This window comes from Giraffa tippelskirchi, chromosome 6 (assembly GCF_054371585.1).
Source record: "Giraffa tippelskirchi isolate mGirTip1 chromosome 6, T2T-mGirTip1v1.2.pri, whole genome shotgun sequence".
NCBI classification, from domain to species: Eukaryota; Metazoa; Chordata; class Mammalia; order Artiodactyla; family Giraffidae; genus Giraffa; species Giraffa tippelskirchi.
Window position 1 is genome coordinate 46,588,162 of NC_137280.1, and position 19,973 is coordinate 46,608,134.

At 36.6% G+C, this 19,973-nt stretch overlaps 1 protein-coding gene across 9 annotated transcripts in view; it reads left to right on the top strand.

Annotated features, from left to right (window-relative positions):
* ARFGEF1 (ARF guanine nucleotide exchange factor 1) overlaps positions 1-19,973 on the top strand; it is a 127,709-nt gene that overhangs the window by 29,849 nt on the left and 77,887 nt on the right. For 6 of the 9 annotated variants that reach the window (XR_014057302.1, XM_081503141.1, XM_081503145.1 and 3 more), the window contains exons 2-5: positions 12,537-12,567; positions 13,098-13,254; positions 14,425-14,571; positions 15,904-16,083. Coding sequence is in view for 8 of the 9 variants with exons in the window: in XM_081503141.1 (XP_081359267.1) it covers positions 12,537-12,567; positions 13,098-13,254; positions 14,425-14,571; positions 15,904-16,083 (515 nt within the window). In the remaining variant the exon portion in view is untranslated. Of the gene's footprint in view, positions 1-12,536; positions 12,572-13,097; positions 13,255-14,424; positions 14,572-15,903; positions 16,084-19,973 lie in introns of all 9 variants that reach the window. The other 3 variants (XM_081503148.1, XM_081503149.1, XM_081503147.1) reach the window with 2 other exon arrangements.

A 19,973-nucleotide genomic window follows, 5' to 3' on the forward strand; every position in this document is an offset into this window, starting at 1 on the left:
TGGGTGGAATCTTTGAGATTATCTATATATGAGTGTGTCATCTGGAAATGAACAGTTTTACTTCTTCCTTTCCACTTTGGATGCCTTTTATTTATGTCTTTTTCTTGCCTATTACCTCTAGCTTAGGGTTTCCAGTACTATATTGAATGGAGTTGGCAAGAAAAGGTATCCTTATCTTGTTTTTGAGCTTAGAGGAAAAGCTTTTCACCATTGAATATGATGTTAGTTGGGGGGTTAAAATATATGGTCTTTATTGAGTACATTCCTTCTATATCCAATTTCTTGAGTTTTTATCATGAAAGAATGTTGAATTTAGTCCATTTTTCCCTGCATGTATTGAAATGATATGGCTTTTAGCTTTTATTTTGTTAATGTGCTATATCTTACAGATTTTGGTATGTTGAACTATCCCTTCGTCCCAGGAATAACTCCCACTTGATCTTCTTTTCTAATGTAAACATTCACAGCTGTAAATCTCCCTCTCAATACATTTTAGCTGTGTCCCACAAATGTATTTGTTGTAGTTTTGCTTTTATTTAGTTTCTGAATTTTCAAAATTTCACTCTGGACTTCTTGAGCCTTAGATTGTTTAGAAGTTTATTACTTAATTTCCAGGTGTTTGGAAAATTTACTGTTACCCCGTTGATTTCTAGTTTTATTTCATTGTGGCCAGAGAATATATTCTGTATAATTTCTGTTCTAAATTTGTCCAAGTTTTATTTTGTGACCTAGAATATGAAGTGTCTTGGTGAATATTTATGGGCATTTGAAAATAATGTATTCTTCTGTTGTTGAGAGTGTTCTATAAGTTCAGATCCTGTTGATTAATGGTATTGTTTAGTTCTGTATCTTTGAAGTTTTTGTCTAGTAGTTCTGTTGCGAGTGGAGTGTTGAAGTCTTCAGTTGATGTAGATTTTGTTGTTGCATGCGCATGTAGGATTGCTATGTGTTCTTGTGTTGGACTCTCTTATCATTATGTAATGTATGTCCTTTGTTCCTGGTCATTTTCTTTTTTTTGTTCTATCAGTACTTTGTCTGGTATTGATATGATCATTTTTGCTGTCTTTTGATTAGTTTTAATATGGTATATCTTTTCTATTCATTTACTTTTAACCTACTTGTATCATCATATTTGAAGTAGTTTGATGTAGATAGCATATAGGTAGTTCATACTTTTTGAATCTAGTCTGCCAAACTGTCTTTAATTGTTATGTTTAGACCTTTTACATTTAATGTAATACCGTTATGTTAGAGCTTAATTCTGCCTTTTATTTTTGCTTTTTCTTATTCCATCGTTTTTTTTTTTTTCCTGTGTGTCACTTTTCCTGCCTCCATGTGGGTTGCTTGAACAGATTTTTAGAATTCCATTTCAGTTTTTCTTTCAGTTGAACTTTTAGGGTAGATCTAGTGGTGACAACTTTATTTTTTCTTTTCCTGAGAAGATTTTGGTGTTACCTTCATTGATAGTTTCACTGAATATGGAACCCTGGGTGACAGTTCTTGTCTTTCATCTCTTGAAAATGGGACACTGCCTCCAAATACTGGCCTCCCTAGTTTCTGATGAGAAATCCACTATCATTTGAAACATGCTCCTCTACAAATAATATGTCTTTTTTTTTTTTTTTTTACATGCTTTCAAGATTTTTTCTTTGTATTTAATTTTGTAAAGTTTGATTATGATGTTTTGGCATGGGTTCCTTTTAATCCCTATCCTGTTTGGATTTGCTCAGCTTCTTGAATCTATGGTTGGCATATTTTGCCACATTTGGAAGATTTCATCCTTGACTTCTTCGTATGTAGCTGAGCCTTGCACATCGTGGGGGTTGGGGCGCCAGTCTCTTCACTGCAGTGTGCAGTCATCTTTGTGTGTGGCTTTGTAGTCAGCCCTCTGTATCCACAGTTCCCTGTTCATGAATTTAACAAACCATGGATAGTGTAGTACCATAGCATTTATTGGCGAAAAAAAAATCTGCGTATAAGTGAACCTGTGCAGTTCAAGCCCATGTTGTTCCGTGGTTATCTGTACTTTTTCGGCCCCCTCCTCTGTTTTTGTTTTAAATGATGGCCACTTTAAAATCCTGGTTGTGTGTGTGTGAGTCGCTCAAGTTGTGTCCAACTCCTTTGTGACCCCATGGATTGTAGCCCGCCAGGCTCCTCTGTCCATGGAATTCTCCAGGCAAGAATACTGAAGTGAGTAGCCAGTCCTTTCTTCAGGGGAGCTTCCTGACCCAGAGATTGAACCCCAGTCTCCTGTATTTCAGGCAGATTCTCTTTGCCATCTGAGCCACCAGGAAAGCCCTAAATTCTGGTTAGATAAGTTAAATATCTTTGTCGCTTGGGATTGGCATCTGTCAATTCTGTTTGCTCATTGAAGTTAATTTAAGATTTTTCCTGGTACTTGGTATGATGGATTATTTTCATTTGTATCCTGGGTGTTTTCTACATTATGTTGTGAGATTCTGGATCCTACCTAATGCTCGCTTTGCAGTCCCCCAGCTTAGGTGTAGTGTACATAGGTTCAGGCAGCACCAGAGTAGATGAAAACAACGGACCTACTTAAACTGTCTAGTTGCTGCTGGGCTGGGAGTTGAAATTCAATTCTCCCTTGCTGGAGCCTTCTGACACTATCCCTGTCGGGAAAGAGGATTGCCAAGCTGGTATCACCATGCATTGCTTCATCCTGCCTTTTTGCTGTCTTGTGGGATTGGAAGTTTAACTGCTGCATTGACCTCACCTTAGTGGGGAAAGCTCATGGTCACTTGTCCTGCCTCACTGACACCAGGTGGGACCATACGTCCAGCTTGCCTCACTGGCACTGCGGGTGTAGTTGTTTCCTTTAGTCTTTGGTTAAAATTGGGCACATACTAATAAAAATTTGTTAGATGCTGCAGAAGTTTCCAGAAGATCTAGCTAAGATCACTAATGAGGGTGGCTGCACTAAAAAGCAACTTTTCAGTATCAAGGAAACAGCCTTGTATTGAAGAGGATGCCGTCTAAGACTTTCATAGCTAGAGAGGAGAAGTCAGTGCCTGGTTTCAAGGCTTTGAAGGACAGGCTGATTCTCTAGTTAGGGGCTAATGCAGCTGGTGACTTTAAGTTGAAGCCAATGCTTATTTGCCGTTACGAAAGTCCTCATGGTCCTTAAGAATCATGCTAAGACTCCTGCCTGTGCTCAATCAATGCAGCAACAAAGCCTGGGTGATAGCACATCTGTTTACAGCAGGGTTACTGAATATTTTAAGCCCACTGTTGAGACCTACTGGTTAAACAAAAGATTCCTTTCAAAGTACTGACAGTATTCCTGGTCACCAAAGAGCTCTGTTGGAGATGTACAGTGAGATTCATGTTGTTTTCATGCCTGTTAATAACATTATCCATTCTGCAGCCCACAGATCAAGAAGTAATTTCCACTTTCAAGTCTTATTAGTGAAGAAATATGTTTTGTAAGGCTATACTTGCCATAGTAGTGATTCCTTTGATGTTTCTGGGCAGAGTAAATGAAAACCTCTGGAAAGGATTCACCATTCTAAATGCCATTAACATTTGTGATTCATGGGAGCAGATCAAATACCAGCATTAACAGGAGAATGGAAGAAGTTGATTTCAACCCTCATGGGTGACTTTAAGGAGTTTGAGGGTTCAGTGTAGGAAGTAACTGCAGATGTGGTAGAAACAGCAAGAGAAATAGAATTAAAAATGGAGCCTGAAGATGTGACTGAATTGCTGCAGTCTCATGATAAAGCTTTAACAGATGAGCTGCTTTTTATGGATGAGCCAAAGAAAGTAGTTTCTTGAGGTGTAATCTATTCCTGGTGAAGATGGCTGTGAAGATTATTGGAATGACAACAAAGGATTTAGAATATAACATAAATTTTGTTGATAAAGCAGCAGCAGATTTTGAGAGGATTGACTCCAATTTTGAAACTTCTTCTGTGGGTAAAACACTAAAATAGCATTGCATGCTACAGAGAAATTGTTCCTGAAAGGAATAGTCAATTGATGTGGCAGACTTCATTGATGTCTTATTTTAAGAAATTACCATAGCCACCCCACTCAGCAACCACCATCCTGATCAGTCAGCAGCCATCAACACCAAGTCAAGACCCTCCACAAGGTGAAGGTTTGGATGATTGACAGTATTTTTTAGCAGTAAAATATTTTTTGTTTTGTTTTGGGAGGGGTGGCGCCACACTGCCTGGCTTTCAGGATCTTAGTTCCCAGACCAGGGATGGAACCTGTGCCTGTGCATTGAGAGCGCGAAACCATAACCACTGGACCATCAGGATTCCCCCGAAGTATTTTTTAATTAGAGTATGTACATTGTTTTTAAGGCATAATGCTATTATGGCACACTTAATTATTACAGTATAGTATAAACATAACTTTGATAGGCCCTGGAAACCAAACATTTGTGTGCCTTTATTGTGATACTTACTGTATTGCAGTGATCTGGGACTGAACCCTCCAGGATCTCGGAGGTATGCTTGTATACATTTATGAAATGCTTTCATAAAATCAAGCTTGGATGGTTGCCTACTGGGTATTTATTTATTGTTGTTTGTACTTTTTCATGTTTAAAACTTTTCCCCAAAAAAGATTAAACCCAGCCCCAAACAAAATACTTTCACACGTCCTAGATGCTCCTAATATTCTTAAGAGTGGTTGTTTAGTTGCTAAGTCGTGTCCAACACTTTTGCGACCCCATGGACCGTAGCCCATCAGGCTCCTCTGGCCATGGGATTTCCAATGCAAGAATACTAGAATGCGTTTCCATTTCCTTCTCCAGGGCATCTTCCCAACCCAAGGATCAAACCCATGTCTCCTGCATTGGCAGGCAGATTCTTTACTGCTGAGCCACTGGGGAAGCCCCATTCTTACGAGATAGAAATCTAAATATTATTATGCCTATTTGAAAAGTCTGTAAACTGAAGTTTAGAAAGGTCATATAGTGGCAGACCTGGGGTTTGACTCTCAGTCTTTTGGGGCTTCTAACCATTTCTTGCTACTGTATTTTGCTTATGCAGCCAAGTTGAAATAGAACTCAGGGCCCTGACTTACACAAGTGTAGTATTCTTTCCATGATCCCATAGCTGTGGCTTCTGCATATCTTCCTTTGAGCAGAATCTATGAGATGTCGATTGTTTATTTACCAGTAGGGATGTTAACACTGAGAACAATAACTGTTCTTGTTGATTTTCACTGTAGCCACTGCAAGTTGTTGATCGAAGACAGCCACTGCATTCCTTTCTGTCCAAATATTAGTTCTGTTAAAGGACCATGTTCATAATTCATGATTTCACTGTTTATTTTCACTTAGTTTTCTTTAAATTTGGCTTACCTATATTTATTCCTTTAGTGTCATTAGACAGGCACTTGATCTGAATTCTATTGAGATTTTTTATTTTGCATTTTATACATGAAGTCTGGAAATGGAAAGAATTATTAAGTTGAAATATTTACTATTCAAATTACATTTCTAATTTTGATTTTCAAAATAGGATTTTTTTCAATTTCTGAATTAACAGGCAGCACAGTGGTTTTTTGTTTTGTTAGAACTTGCTTGGACACATTGGAAAACTATGAAAACAGCGTTCTAAAATTAATATTCTTTTTAAATTAATATGTCATTGAAATTTAGTCATTTGATTTAGGCTTATTCCATAGCACAGTCACACTTAAATCATTCTAAATCCTTCTTGTCATCTTGGGTAAGTCACTTCAGGTTTTTTATTCAGGTTATTTAATCTGTAAAATGGACATGTTGACAGTACTGTCTGCTGTTCTAAGAATTAATAATATATATGTAGAACTTCTTGGTAAATTGTAACATGCTACAAATGAGCTAATCAACAATTTTCATTATCTTGGAAGACATTTCTCACTGATCTTGGTATTATTGATGTACCACACATTGAAGAAACAGTTTCAGTCTATTAGAATTTTTCATTCCTAGTTTTAAGGTGTTTACCATGGGAGACTTACTTAAGTACATTAGAGAACTTAAATTTCAGTAGTATGCCATGTCTGCAGAGAATGTTCCAAAATCCCCAGTGGATGCTTGGAACAGTGGGTAGCTATTGAACCTTCTGTATACTGTGTTTTTACCTAAACATACATACCTATGATACAGTTTAAATTAAGTACAGTAAATTATGAACAATTAACATAGAACAATTAAAGCAATATAAGGTAATAAGATTATGTAAATATGGTCTCTTTCTCTAAATATATCTTATTGTAAAAATTTAATGCCTTTTCCATCTTAGCTAAGCACTTAACACACTGTGGCTGTAAATTTGCAGTTTGAGGTGTGACAGCAAAATTAGCACAAATTTCTTTTTCTTTCTTCACAATTTTGTGTGTAGAAGGTTCGTTTTTACCAAAGATCTTGGCAGTCTCAGCCTTCAATTTTTTTTTCTTTCCTTAATAAGTCAAGAACTTACACCTTTTCACTTAAAGAAAGCACATTTAGTTAAGTGCATGTGTGCACAGTTGTGTCCTACTCTTTGTGACCCCCTGGACTGTAGCCCGCCTGGTTCTTCTGTCCATGGGATTTCTCGGGAGAGATTACTGGAGTGGGTTGCCATTTCCTCCTCCAGGGGATCTTCCCAACCCAGGAACCAAACCACATCTCTTGCTTCCCAACCCAGGAACCAAACCACATCTCTTGGCTTCTAGGGATCAAACCTGTGTCCCTTACATCTCCTGCATTGGCAGGTGGATTCTCTATTACTGCACCACCTGGGAAGCCCAAAAGAAAGCACTTTAAGTGAAGCTAAAAGTTCTCTTTGCCAGCATCACTGCTCTTGCACTTTGGGGCCATTTTTCAGTCACATACGGGTTACTTAAACACAGTACTGTGATACCATCTGTGACTGTTGATCCTGATAACCAAGAGAGAGAATAAGTCAGAGCAGGGAACTCTCTGCTCTGAGAGTTGGATGGTTCATGCCCTTGATGGGACCAAGTAGGATGCTGTGGGTCAGCACAGGATTTCATCACACTGCTCAGCATGTCATGCCGTTTAAAACCTCTGTTTATTTCTGGAATTTTCCATTTAATATTTTCAGACTGCAGTTGACTGTGGGTAATTGAAATTTCAGAAAAGGAACCATGAAAGAGGGTCTACTGTACATGTAATCTTTGGCTAGAAATCAGGGTCTAAATTTAAAAGTTGTACAGTGCCTTGCCTTTCTGTTACAAGTAATAATCTTTTCAAATGTTGACTTTGGAAATTGTAAGTTTGAGTGATTGTAGGCTGACTGTGGCTCTTGTGTCCAGTTTTTATTTAAGTGGAAGCATCCCATCTCTCCCCCTTAGATGGCTTCTCCTGTTTTATGGTGGCAATTTCACTTTACACATTTATTCTGAAAATTCCACCAATATTCAACCCATTGAGGACAGTTAGACTGTTTGCAGTCAGAATTTTGCCCTTCTTTTTGACACATCCTTCACAACCATATTGGGCTTCCCAGTAAAGAATCCTCCTGCCAATGCAGGAGACATGTGTCAGGAAGAGCCCCTGGGGAAGGAAATGACAACCCACTCCAGTATTCTTGCCTGAAGAATTCCATGGAGAGGGGAGCCTGGCAGGCTACGGTCTTTGGGGTCACAGATGAGCTGGACTCAGCTTAGTGACTAAGCACACACGCGCGCTGGAGCCATAGTATCGAATGGGGCTCTGCTGGCTCTCCGTGGGGAGGGCAGGAATATTGGCCTTTGAGTGAAAATCTATTCTTCTCCCTTTCATATTTCAGAAAACAGCCATGCCTATCTAGCCCTGACTGTGATACAAAAACATTTATTTGGAATTCAGCGGGAAATTTGGTAATATAAACTGCTCAGTTTGGTTTATGAGGCTTGTTTCCTTTTATAGAATACTGCAGGGTAAATTTTAGCTTAGCTCAGGGCGAAATGATTACAAATAAATAATCAGTAAACTTTCTAAGCTGTGTAAGAGTACTTAAATTATTGCATTGGTAGCTGTGAGAGTTTTTATTGTAAGCCATGGCAATAGATAAAATCTTACAGTATAAGATCTTTTTGCTTCTTTTAGATTGGAAGGAAGATGGTAGTGAGAGGAGTAGTCTAAGAAAAAGTTATCTTTCTGTTTTCTGGGTGCTAAAAAGAAACGTCAGCTGGTCTTTTGTTTTAAATTACTTTGTACTTCATAGCTATCAACTATTTATATATGATTTAGTCATAATTTTGTAAATGAATTTTGCAGAGGACCTCCAGATTCTGAGGAGGCTGATAACTATATGACAAGGGTAGAAGTCCAGGCTGCATTTCTATACCTGTTAACCACCTGGATTCCAATTGCTCAGAATCCACTGGAACTTTCCACGTTCCTGGCAAGTTTTCTGTTTGTGTGTGTGTGTGCTCCTCAGTTAGCTGTCTCTCCCATTTGCCAGAATTATTTCAAACCCCAGTCTCCTCCTGCCTCCTTAGCCCTTTCTAAGGAGGCCCAGTTACCTATTGCTGTATGATAAATCAGTCCAAGACTTAGTGGTGTGACTCAATGTCCATTTTATTATTCTCAGAGTCTCTGTGTGTCAGGAATTCAGGTGAGCCATGTTGCTGCTCCACAGTGTCAGGAGTCTCAGCTGGGAAGACGCAAATGCTGGGGGAGACATGAATGGCAGAGAACTGGCATCCTCGGGAGGCTTCTTCACTCAACGTGTCTGGTGCCCGGGCTGCGATGACTTGAAAGCTGGGCTCAGCTGGTGTTGTTGACTGAACAATTTACATACAGCTTCCCCATGGCTTGGACTTCCCACATCAGGGCCTTTGTGTTCCATGAGTGGGTGTCTGGAGACCCAGCATTCCAGGAGAATTGGTCAGGAGCTGCTTGGCCTTTTCTGACCTGAATCTTGGTGGTGTTCTCTGTCACTTCCACTGTATGCCGTTGGTTATGAATGAATTTCCGAGGCCAGTCATACACAAGGGGGATGAAATTAGACTGTCTCTCTTGGTGAGGTGTGCAAGGTCACTTTGCAGTAGGGCATGTGGGGGTGGAAAATAAAATAGTGACCATTTTTGAAAATACAGTCTGTCACATTATCTCTTGATCTTCAAATTCATATACCTGAGTTCCTGCTGAATACTGCCACTTGAACATCCCCATTGCCTAAAGCAAGACATGACCAAAATTTTCCTCTTCTTTACCCCTGTACCTTCACCCCAACTTGTGCACAGTGAGAAAACTGTGTTTTGTGTCTAAATTAGTGGTACCTTTATTATCCAGTTAGGCAAGCCCCATCTCCTCTTTTTGCTGCTTCTCCTCCTAGATAAATGAGGTTGTTTCATTGTTTTTCCTCCCACAATGTCCATGGAATCACATTTACTCATCCCTGGTGTCACAGCTTTTGTTCAAGCCATTATCTCTCTCTTCCATAAATACTGTAACATTCTATTTAATGCCTGTATTTTTGTTTAATCCTTAATTGTATGAAGTGTGATGCTAAAGTCATAGGATTGGCTTTGAAAAAGTAAACCTAACAGAATATATATACATCCAAAGGCATGTTATTTTTCAAAGTGATCCGTTACATTTATGTAGTATTTCAGAAATGTTTTGTTTAAAATTGCTTAAATGTATAGTCATCGTTAGTCATCATTGATCCAGATTACTGCTTTTAATTAATCCTATATCATCTTTATAGTTTGGGTTACAGACTTCTTTCAGAATCTAATGAGAGTTACATACTTTTTCTAAAACACTGCTTACACACTCACAATTTGCCATGGTTTGCAGAAGCACTGAAGTTAAGAACTTTTGTTTTGAGGTCACATACCATTCTTCATGCTTGGCTCCAAACCACTTGTGGTTAATTGGTGGTTAGAATTTGATTCCTTTTCTAGAGACTTTTTTCCTTCTATGAGATTATTCATTTAAAAGAAGGCAGCAGGCAGGAAAGAACTGCAAACAATGAATTCCACAAATATTTTTGAAAACTGGCAGTATTATGATAATCGAAGCATAACCTCCCACAGTTACTGCTTTGAAGGAGACAGTACATTGGACGTGTAAGTTTTAATATGTTTATTACAGACTCTTCATTTGGCTTCGTCTTTCCTTAGATTGGGAGCTTCCCTGGTGGCTCAGATGGTAAAAATGTCTGCTTGCAATGCAGGAGATCCAGGTTCAATCCCTGGGTCGGGAAGATCCTCTGGAGAAGGAAATGGCAACCCACTCCAGTACTCTTGCCTGGAAAATTCATGAACGGAGGAGCCTTTACAGTCCATGGGGTTGCAAAGAGTCGGACAAGATTGAGCAACTTCATTTTCAGTTTTCCTTAGATTGTGGCTTCCCTTGTGGCCCAGCTGGTAAAGAATCCACCTGCAATGCAGGAGACCCGGATTCAATCCCTGGTTTGGGAACATCACCTGGAGAACGGAAAGGCTACCCGCTCTAGTATTCTGGCCTAGAGAATTTCATGACTGTATAGTCCATGGGTTCGCAAAGAGTCGGACACAACTGAGCGACTTTCACTTCACTTCCTTAGATTATCAGTTTGCATTGAGTGAGTAAGTTCTGTTGCTCTGTAAGCTGTAAGACAGTGATGTCATGAGAAGTGAAGTGACGTCAAGAGAGGTAGCTATAAATCACATATATCATGCATATGCATTTTAATAGAATTTCTTGAAATCTGTATAAATGTCATTTTGAAATTTATATTGTACTGTCAGTGGGGGAAAAGAAAACTGCTCAGTAAGTTGATAGAAATCATATTATGAGAGAGAATATTGAATATACTTGGGGAACCAGGTACGTAACTTGCATGTGATCAGTTTTTTTTTTTAATAAATCATTCTTTCTTGCTCATTAAACAAGTCCTGTGCCTTATTAACTGTTCTGGTAATTTAATATACTCTGTTTCAGTAGCTTAATGTACCCGAAAGGAATAAAACTTGTGTTTCTTTTAAAATACTTTAAAATCTGTACTTTTTATGCTAATTTGCAGTGACCTATTTCCTCCAATTTTTAACCTTTTCCTTCTATATATAGTTCGGTGGTTGTTTCTAAGGTTTTTTAAAAACATTGTATAAAAATGGTTGTGAAGGGATAGGGTGAGTTAATGGCTAGAGAGACAATGATTCCTGAAAGAATTTCAGTAATAAAGTTTAAGTGTTATGACTACATATTTAAAAATAACTAAATATCACTAAACAAACAAATCCAGTGTCTGGTTTTTGTCTTATTTCAGCTCAAGGTTGAGGACTTTTATTATCACATCTGGTATTGTCTATTTGCGTCGTCTAGTGTTTTCAGAGCAATGTCAGAACTATTTTGTTGTTTATGGTCATCCTTGTAATGATTCTGACTTTAATGGGAAAATATTTCACAGTTAAGCACCAAGTGGTTTTGAATTTTGAGTATACTATTTCTTAATTTGATACTTTAGTATTTTGTTTCTTCTGGGTTTTTTTCTCTAATAATTGAGAATTAATTAGTTTACAGTTGAGCCTTGAACAGTGCAGATTTGAACTGTGTGAGTCCACATGTACATGGATATTTTTCAGTAGTAAATACTACAGTAGCACACAGTCCTTGGTAGATTGAATCATGGATACAGAGGAACAGCAGAAGTGGAGGGCTGACTATAATTTAACCCTCACCTTGTTCAAGGGTCAACTATACTTCTTGATTCTACTGTTTAAGGCCAACCTGAAGCAAACTCTTTTCAAGCCCTGATTCATCAGAGAGGCAGTTTCCTTGAATGAGGTGTTACTGGGCATTTATTACAAGTTAAGAAATATGTTAGTCCATGTAAAACCTAATAGTGCTTATCCCATAGTAAATACTCAATAATTATAGTTATTATTCATGTTATATTTGAATGCTTTTCTTACTAATTTCCTACAGGTTTAATCAATTAACCAGATTCCTCAATTTATTATTAAATTTAAGATTATTCTGTGACAGGTACAGTTCCTCAAATTTACCTCATCTCTTATGGCTATAAATAGCAAAAGGGAAAATTTCCCATTAAATTGGGCATGTGTATGTTATAGTGCCTTGTATAGTCATAAGTAGAAAAATTGGTTAAATATCAACACATCTGTACATGATCAAGAAGTTATAGTCCTGGCCTGATAATCTCCGTGAGATAATCCCAAGGGGGTATCTTGAGTTATTTTCCTCACTCACATGTGCTTTATATTTTGTCATTTGAATACAGTATACATATTATTCTGTTCTTAATATTAATGCCTCTGGTTAATGCAAATACTAACTTGACCCTCCTCCTCCAAGAAAAGGAAATGCTTTCAAAATTAGTCATCTGTAATTTGTACCTATTCTTATGGTTGTTACTGTATGTTCTTCATAAGTCTTATAGAATTATATTATTTGTGTAAATTAATACATTTGACAGCAACAGAGTTTTAGTACCTAATTTTCTTTTGAAATTATATTATTCCCAACATCTTATATAAGTTATAAATTAAAGCCTGTAATCAAATTAGTTAATGATCTTTCTCTTGTCAAGTTTTCTAATGTATGCTTCTTTTCTCCCCCCGCTCCCAACCAGAGGAAATAAAAGCGGAAACTGAAAAGCAGAGGTTTGTGGGGGTTTTTTTCCTTCCGTAAAAATAATTTGCAAACTTATTAGTCTTGGCAAAATAATAATGTAATCATCTCTGTTTGGACGTGGCAGATTTTCTGCATGTGATCTTTATAATAAAATCAATCTTTTCAAAATGATTTTGAGAAATGAAATATTATAAACATACTTATAAATACAATAAGATTTTATAAATAAGAGCATTTCTGAAATACCGTAAGATATGCTTTGTCTTTGCTTAAAGACTGATTCATTTTTAAAAAGATTACTAAATATTTAGTAACCTATATAATTTAAAAATTAATCTTTTAATTAATTAAATAATTTCCTTGCGTTTAGTTATAGCTTTGATGACTAGCTTATGACCTGTAGCAAATCACTTAACTTCTCTGGGCTTTGGTTTCCTCATGAAATATGAGAAAATGAAGATTAGTTTAGCACAGTGCCTTTTAGAACTGGAATTAGAGTGAGAATATCACCAAGATGATGAATATGATATTCTGATCAGACTCTTCTCTTTTCCTTTAGTCCTCCTCATGGAGAAGTAAAAGCTGGATCAAGCACCCTTCCACCAGTGAAATCAAAGACAAATTTTATCGAAGCAGACAAGTATTTCCTCCCCTTTGAATTGGCATGCCAGTCCAAATGTCCCCGCATAGTCAGTACATCTCTAGATTGTTTACAGGTATGTATAAAATGGCACTACCTAAAAACCCTCTAATTTGAATGTATTCCTATATATTACAGTTGATGAATAGCTCAGGCATTTTCTGTGAAAGCCTTGATTATTCTTTTTTGTGGTAAGAAACGAAATGGTTTCTTACACTCAAGAGAAACAATAGTTGTAAAAAGATGTTTCTAGTTTAAGGGTAATACAGATCATTAATTAGCTTAGTGAGAGGCAATCTTTTCAGGATTATTAATAATGAAAGTTAACCTGCTGGTGATTTTACATACTTCATTATTTGCAGTGATTTTACTATATGCTTTCTGTTTTATGTAAAGCAGTAGGTTAATATTAACAGTTCAATATTTATACTTACTACAAAACTTTAGTACTGACCTTTATTTATGTCAGAAAATTCTTTTCTGTCTTCCTATTTTACTTACACACACAAACATGTGCGCACGCATGTGTGTATGCACATTCTCTTAGATATTTGTGACACAAACCTCCAGAGAGAGAGTCCTTCTGTTTTCAGGTATTTTCACTGTTTGGGGATTATACCTTTTAAACTAACAATTGAGTGGAAAAGATCATATCCATATGTTAAGAAAGGTTAAGGATAAGTTCATTTGATTTGTGACCTTGTTTTCTCTGAAAAATTAAAATTGTAATATCTAAGGCCTTCCTTCCAGGGTTTAATGGTAATGATACATGAACAAATCTGTGATACATTGTGGCCAGTGTGTAGAAATTGGGTTTTCAGCATATTCACAGATCTAATTTGGAAAAAGATTTGGGTCATTTGAGTGTGTTAAGATAACTTTCACAAAAGCAGTATCAGTAATGTTTGGATAGAAAGCAGTGAGTTGTTACAACTCTTCAGAGACAAGTTCTAAGGCCTGCCTTTGTCAAAGTATTGCCTGATGATTTTGTTATCATTATTTTCCTGTTTCTGTGATTATTACAAGTATAAATAATTTCACGTTTATAACTAATAAAGCTTTCTTCAGAAAAAGTTGGTATAGCCTTGACTTTTACTATAACTTAATATTTTTGTGTAAAAAGTTTAACACATAACCAATTTGTGTATTATAATTTTAATGTGTATTTCACTAGTGTGTGTGTGTGTGTGTGTGTGTGTGTATTTGTTAGCTTAATTAGGATCTTTATCTTTTTTCTTGGTTTTAGAAACTTATTGCTTATGGGCACTTGACTGGCAATGCTCCAGATAGTACAACACCAGGCAAAAAATTAATTGATAGAATTATTGAAACAATTTGTGGCTGTTTCCAAGGTCCTCAAACAGATGAAGGAGTTCAGTTACAAATAATAAAGGTAATTAACTATAAGAACTGAATTTGTTATTCATTATCTGTACTTTTAAAAATCAGAAGCCTTTTACCTTGAGAGCATTGGGGAAAGTCATTTTATGTGCTTTCCACATAAGATAAAGTTCATTTGGGGGCTTTTTAGATTCTATTTCAGGAGATTTTATTGTTGAATGCCAAGAGTTCACTAGGGGAAGACTCTTATTTTGGTCCCAGTTTAGGCCCCCAGAATCTTCCAGAGCTTTTCAGTTTCTGGCATGATTCTATCTTTTGAGCTTTAGGGTCCCATGTGAAGGTCCTGTGACCCTTTTAGTTTCTTCTTCTCCTGTCATACCCCTGGTAGTCTGCCTTCTAGTCCCAGGCTTCACCATGCGAAACACTTGTGCACCAGTTTCCCTGCTTCCCTTGCACCTGTCAGTCTGCTGAACCTGCTCGGGTAATCCTGTCCTAGGTTTGTGCTCTGATACACCTGGATCATTAAACTCCTTTAAAGAAAAATCACTCATTTGTGTTTTCAGTCTGCTCTGTAAATACTCAACTTTTAATGTTACTGCTAATAGTAGTGGTGGTATGTTGATTTGTCAGCAGAATTCTCTTGTGCTATTAATACTTTAGTTTACATGCATAATGTGTTCCTTTATGTGTGGTTATCACCCCTCTGAGCTTTTTAGTCTCATAGCAGCATTCTCTTCATAAGTCATAAAATATCTTTATTCTAAAAAAGCAATCCAGTTTGGCCTCTCATTTGCAGTTTCATATCAGTTGTGGTTTGTTTAGTATGTGCTCAATGCTGACCTGCATAGCACTGAACAGCATATTAATGGAAGGACAAAAGATAAGAGTCCTTGCTTTTGAGAAGTTGAGTAATGTGTGACAGTTCACATAAATTAAAGCTGTTCATTTTATTGGAGAATTCACCTTATGATTATTTTAAATGTTTTATTTTAAAACATTTGTAAGTATCTTCAATAATAACAACAGTACACTGAGTTCAGTCTATAAGTTAGATCTCATGAAAATTTGAAAGTGAATAGGACACAGTATGTATTCTGTAAAGTTGATGTTTAGCTCGACAGATATATCATATGAAGCATATATCTGTGCTATACTATGACAGTATTAATGCTGTGCATTTTAGTAGACTAAAATAATATTTCTATTAAAATGACGTAGTTGATGATATATTTAAGGTAGGTAGAAACTCTTGTATACTTTACCTTAAAGTGGTAATGGTGTCTGAAAGTTTTAATTCTGATACAAAAATAGCCATGTATTTTTGTGCTGAAACTCTGGATGTGAAAAATTGCTGTATCTTTGTTTTTCTTTTTTTTTTTTTAAGGCTTTACTAACTGCAGTAACATCTCAACACATAGAAATTCATGAAGGAACTGTACTGCAAGCTGTGAGAACATGTTACAATATATATCTAGCAAGCAAAAATCTCATCAATCAGACAACAGCCAAAGCTACTCTTACTCAGATGTTAAATGTTATCTTTGCACGCATGGAAAACCAAGCAGTAAGTATTAAAAAATGAGAGAGATGATATAGAACACCACAGGCATCAACTGTAGAAAAGATTTTGCAAAAATTATAATAAAATCTTTTGTGACTGTGCAGAAAATATCTTCATTTACAGTTTTATGTACTGGAGATCTGTGGTATTGTTTTGTTTTGACTGGCTTACTGACTTGTTTGGTTTTGGATTAAAATATGTTTTCTTTTTTCTCATCACAAATAGAATTTTAAAGATACAGATTGATTGGCATCATCCTCGTGGAAGTGTTTATGAATTGATATTTTTATTGCTCTCAAGCTTAGATGAGTGAGTGTAGTTATAAAGTTACCTAGTTTGATCTATTCTGGTAGAAAATTATTCATTGAGCCTTTAAAAAGTGGAATAAATTTCTATAGTAATGGAATATATTTGGGGAGGAAAGTAAGAGACCAACAGCTAGAAAATCTTTTTTAATTGTTTAGGTCTTCATAATTGAAAACCAACTTCTGACTTTTTATTTTGAACTGATTTTAAACTTAAAAATTGCAGAGGTATTTGCAGAGAGGTTCTCTTTATTCTGCTTTTCTTAATATCGACATCTTGCATAATCATATTACAATGTTGAGAAACAGTAATTCACACTGGTATAATATTATTAAGTACAGTAACCCTGATTGCTTGCTTAAAGTGGTATCTTCCAGGTTCCTCTACTGAAAATTTATTCTTTTACATTTAATAAATATCTTGGAGATTCTTTAAGACTAAAGAATCTTTTTTTTCTTTCACACTTCCCCACTCCCAATTTGAGTATCCCTCAGTAGATCTTGTTGGCAGCAGTTATTACTGCATTGTTTTCCTGGTGTGGGTTTTTGTTTCTCTCTCCTTATATATTTATTAACCAGGGTTAATTCTCCTTTCCTATTTTTTCATTCAATTTTTAATTTATATCAGTCTGTATTCATGGGTGTTTATTCTGTGGTTTTTAATCTAGTTCTGTCATTATTTTGTTGCCCCAAATATTCCAGCTTTGGCCTGTCCTTTTTGACAAGCCTCCATCCTTTTTTGAGTACTTCTTTACTTTCTGGAATCTCAAGATGTTCCCGGCTCATTTTTAATTTTTTCTGCTTTACATCTGGAGTAGTAGACACATAAACAGGGAGCCCTGGCTCCTTTGATTAGAGAATGGCAATAGAAACCAAAATCTGAGAGCTAGATGTGTTCATCGCAGCTGGGTTGTTACTGCTTCACTCTCAGCAGATTGAACTCGGAAATATATATGTGCATACTAACTACCCACCCTTCCCTACCTCCCCCACATCTGTATGTGACCACCCATCCATATATATTGAAACTTATGTGTTCATACTGATACTTCTGATTCCAATACCACAGGGTTCATTTCAGCCTCCTCTCTGTATTTGTAACTTCCTCTCTCTATACAGTGAGATAAAAGGCTTTCATTTTCTGTGATACATTATTTGTTCAGGCCTATTACATACATATGATAGTTTTTGAATTGCTGACTCATTCCGCTGTGAGAAGCAAATTTACTGGGTACATTATAACATTTATATTTGTTTTTTTATTTTTGTCTTCAGCCTTATAGTATCCATTTAGAATGTTTCCCAAAGTTACTTAGGTTAGTTCTTTTCTTCTCCATACTCTTCAATGGGATAATGTTATTACTTTATAATACAGTTAAGTTCATTTATTACTGCCTGTTTTCCATTTCAATACCCCTCACGTTCTAATTTAATTGCTTGCTTATTTTTTGAGTATATTAAACCCTACTGTGCATTAAGAGTTAGAAATCTACAAAAGGTATACTTATTCTTATCATGCCAGTCCTCTCCCTCCCCTCTTTCCACCTCTTGGTTGTAGCTAATCTCTATGGTTTTTAGTTTATCCTTCTGCATTTCTTTTTTTTTTTTTTAATTTATTTATTTTAATTGGAGGCTAATTACTTTACAGTATTGTGGTGGTTTTTGCCGTACATTGACATGAATCAGCCGTGGGTTTACATGCGTTCCCCATCCTGAACCCCCCTCCTTCTGCATTTCTTTAGCACAAGTGAGCACATGTGTGTATGGTTTCATGTATCACCTTTTTTACATGAAAGGTAGCATAGTGTATTAGGTATCTATCACTGCATAGCAAATTACCCCAAACTTCAGCTGCTTAAACCTCATAGTTTAGCTGCTCATCTCTTATAGTTTCTGAGGGTCCAGAACCCGAGTGTCTTAACTGGTGGCTGTGGCTTGGATATCACATGAGGTTGCAGTTAGTTGGCTGCATGGATCACAGTATTAACTGGGGATGGGGTCATTTAAAGCCTTTACCCGGCTAGAGAATGAGAAGAAAGAGAACAAGGCAGAAGCCATTATACATTGTCTGTCTCATGATCTGAAGTATCACCCAGACCACCCTGGCATGGTGTGGGAGGTGACTCGACTGGGAGGTGAAGGTGGGAAGTGGAGATGGTTGGTGGCCATCCTAGGAAGACTGGCTTGTACACTGCTCTGGATACTCTTTCATACTTTGCTTTTTTCAGTCAGCAGTATTTCTTGGAAAGCATTCCATGTCTGTCCTTAGAGAACTTCCTCATTCTTTTTGTCAGATGGCGTAGTACTCAAGGATGTACCATAATCTGTTCAGTCACTCTCCTATGTTTTATATTATTAGCATTGGATTATTGCTCATATTTTACAACCACAAAAAATAGTTTTGCTGCTTTTTGAAGAAGTGAGTGAGACTAAGTTTATTACTTTTTAATAACAGAAATATAAGAAATACAAATTTTATTGGTTTGATTTGTTCAGCAAATTATGCTGTGTTCTCTTTATGTTCTTGGCACTGTTCTTGTTCTCAGTTATACAGTGCTGGACAAAACCAGCACTGAATGACCATTACTCTCAAAGAGCTTAAAATCTGTGGAGCATAGAGGGGAAAGTGAGTCTTAAATAATCACACAAATAAATATATAACTGAATTATGATAAAGGCTATGAACATGTGTCAAGTCATGAAGCATATTTACTTCTCTGCTATGGATAATTAGAGAAAAGTAGGAAAGGGAAGAGAGTGAAAATTAAAAGGGGGACAGAATGATTTTCCACATATGCTAAAATATTCTAAGCGGGAAGTGTGATTCATTTATACATACTACTGATAACTTTTCCTTGCCTTGCCAAATAAAATCACTATAAAGTGTTCAGTTCTAAAATTATTTTAAAGGAGAAAATGCTAGTTTCTTTCTCTAGAGTGGTCGTCTTCAACTGGAGGTGCCCAAAGCCACATTAGAGACACTTACTGGGGTGAGTCATGACCCGTCATGGACTGGGATGTTGCTAAACTCCATTCAGTACACCAGCCAGGGTCCACCCCATCCCAACCCCACTCACATATAACAAAGGATTATCTGATCCAAATGTCAATAGTACTGATGGTGAGAAATCCTGCTCTAGAAAGAGTGAGAATGTATAGAAAATGTTTAAAGGTTATTTTCAGGAACCTTTCTGGAGTTTATACAAGTCTGGGATAAGTAGTGAAAAGCTAGAATTCAACACTTTGTAGTTCCAAAGCATGTGCTTGCCCTACTAACCATGGTACAGATTAGCTGAGGTTAGGGTGAGGGTGAAATTGGACTGCAGGTCATAGGTTCCTCACTGTTAATTGGAAAACTGACTTTCTCATAAATGGGCTAAAGCTTCGGTTTGCGAAGTCTCTTCTGATTCTGTTCAACTTGTCATGCCCATCAGTTTCCTTATCTGTAAAACAAGGGAGTTAGATCATGTAGATTATAAATCTCTTCCTACCTTTTGAGCATTAAAATATTTTAGTTCAACTTTAATTTATAAATTCATATAACTAATTCTGATATTTCCACATAACCTAGAATTTTTAATTTTTTAA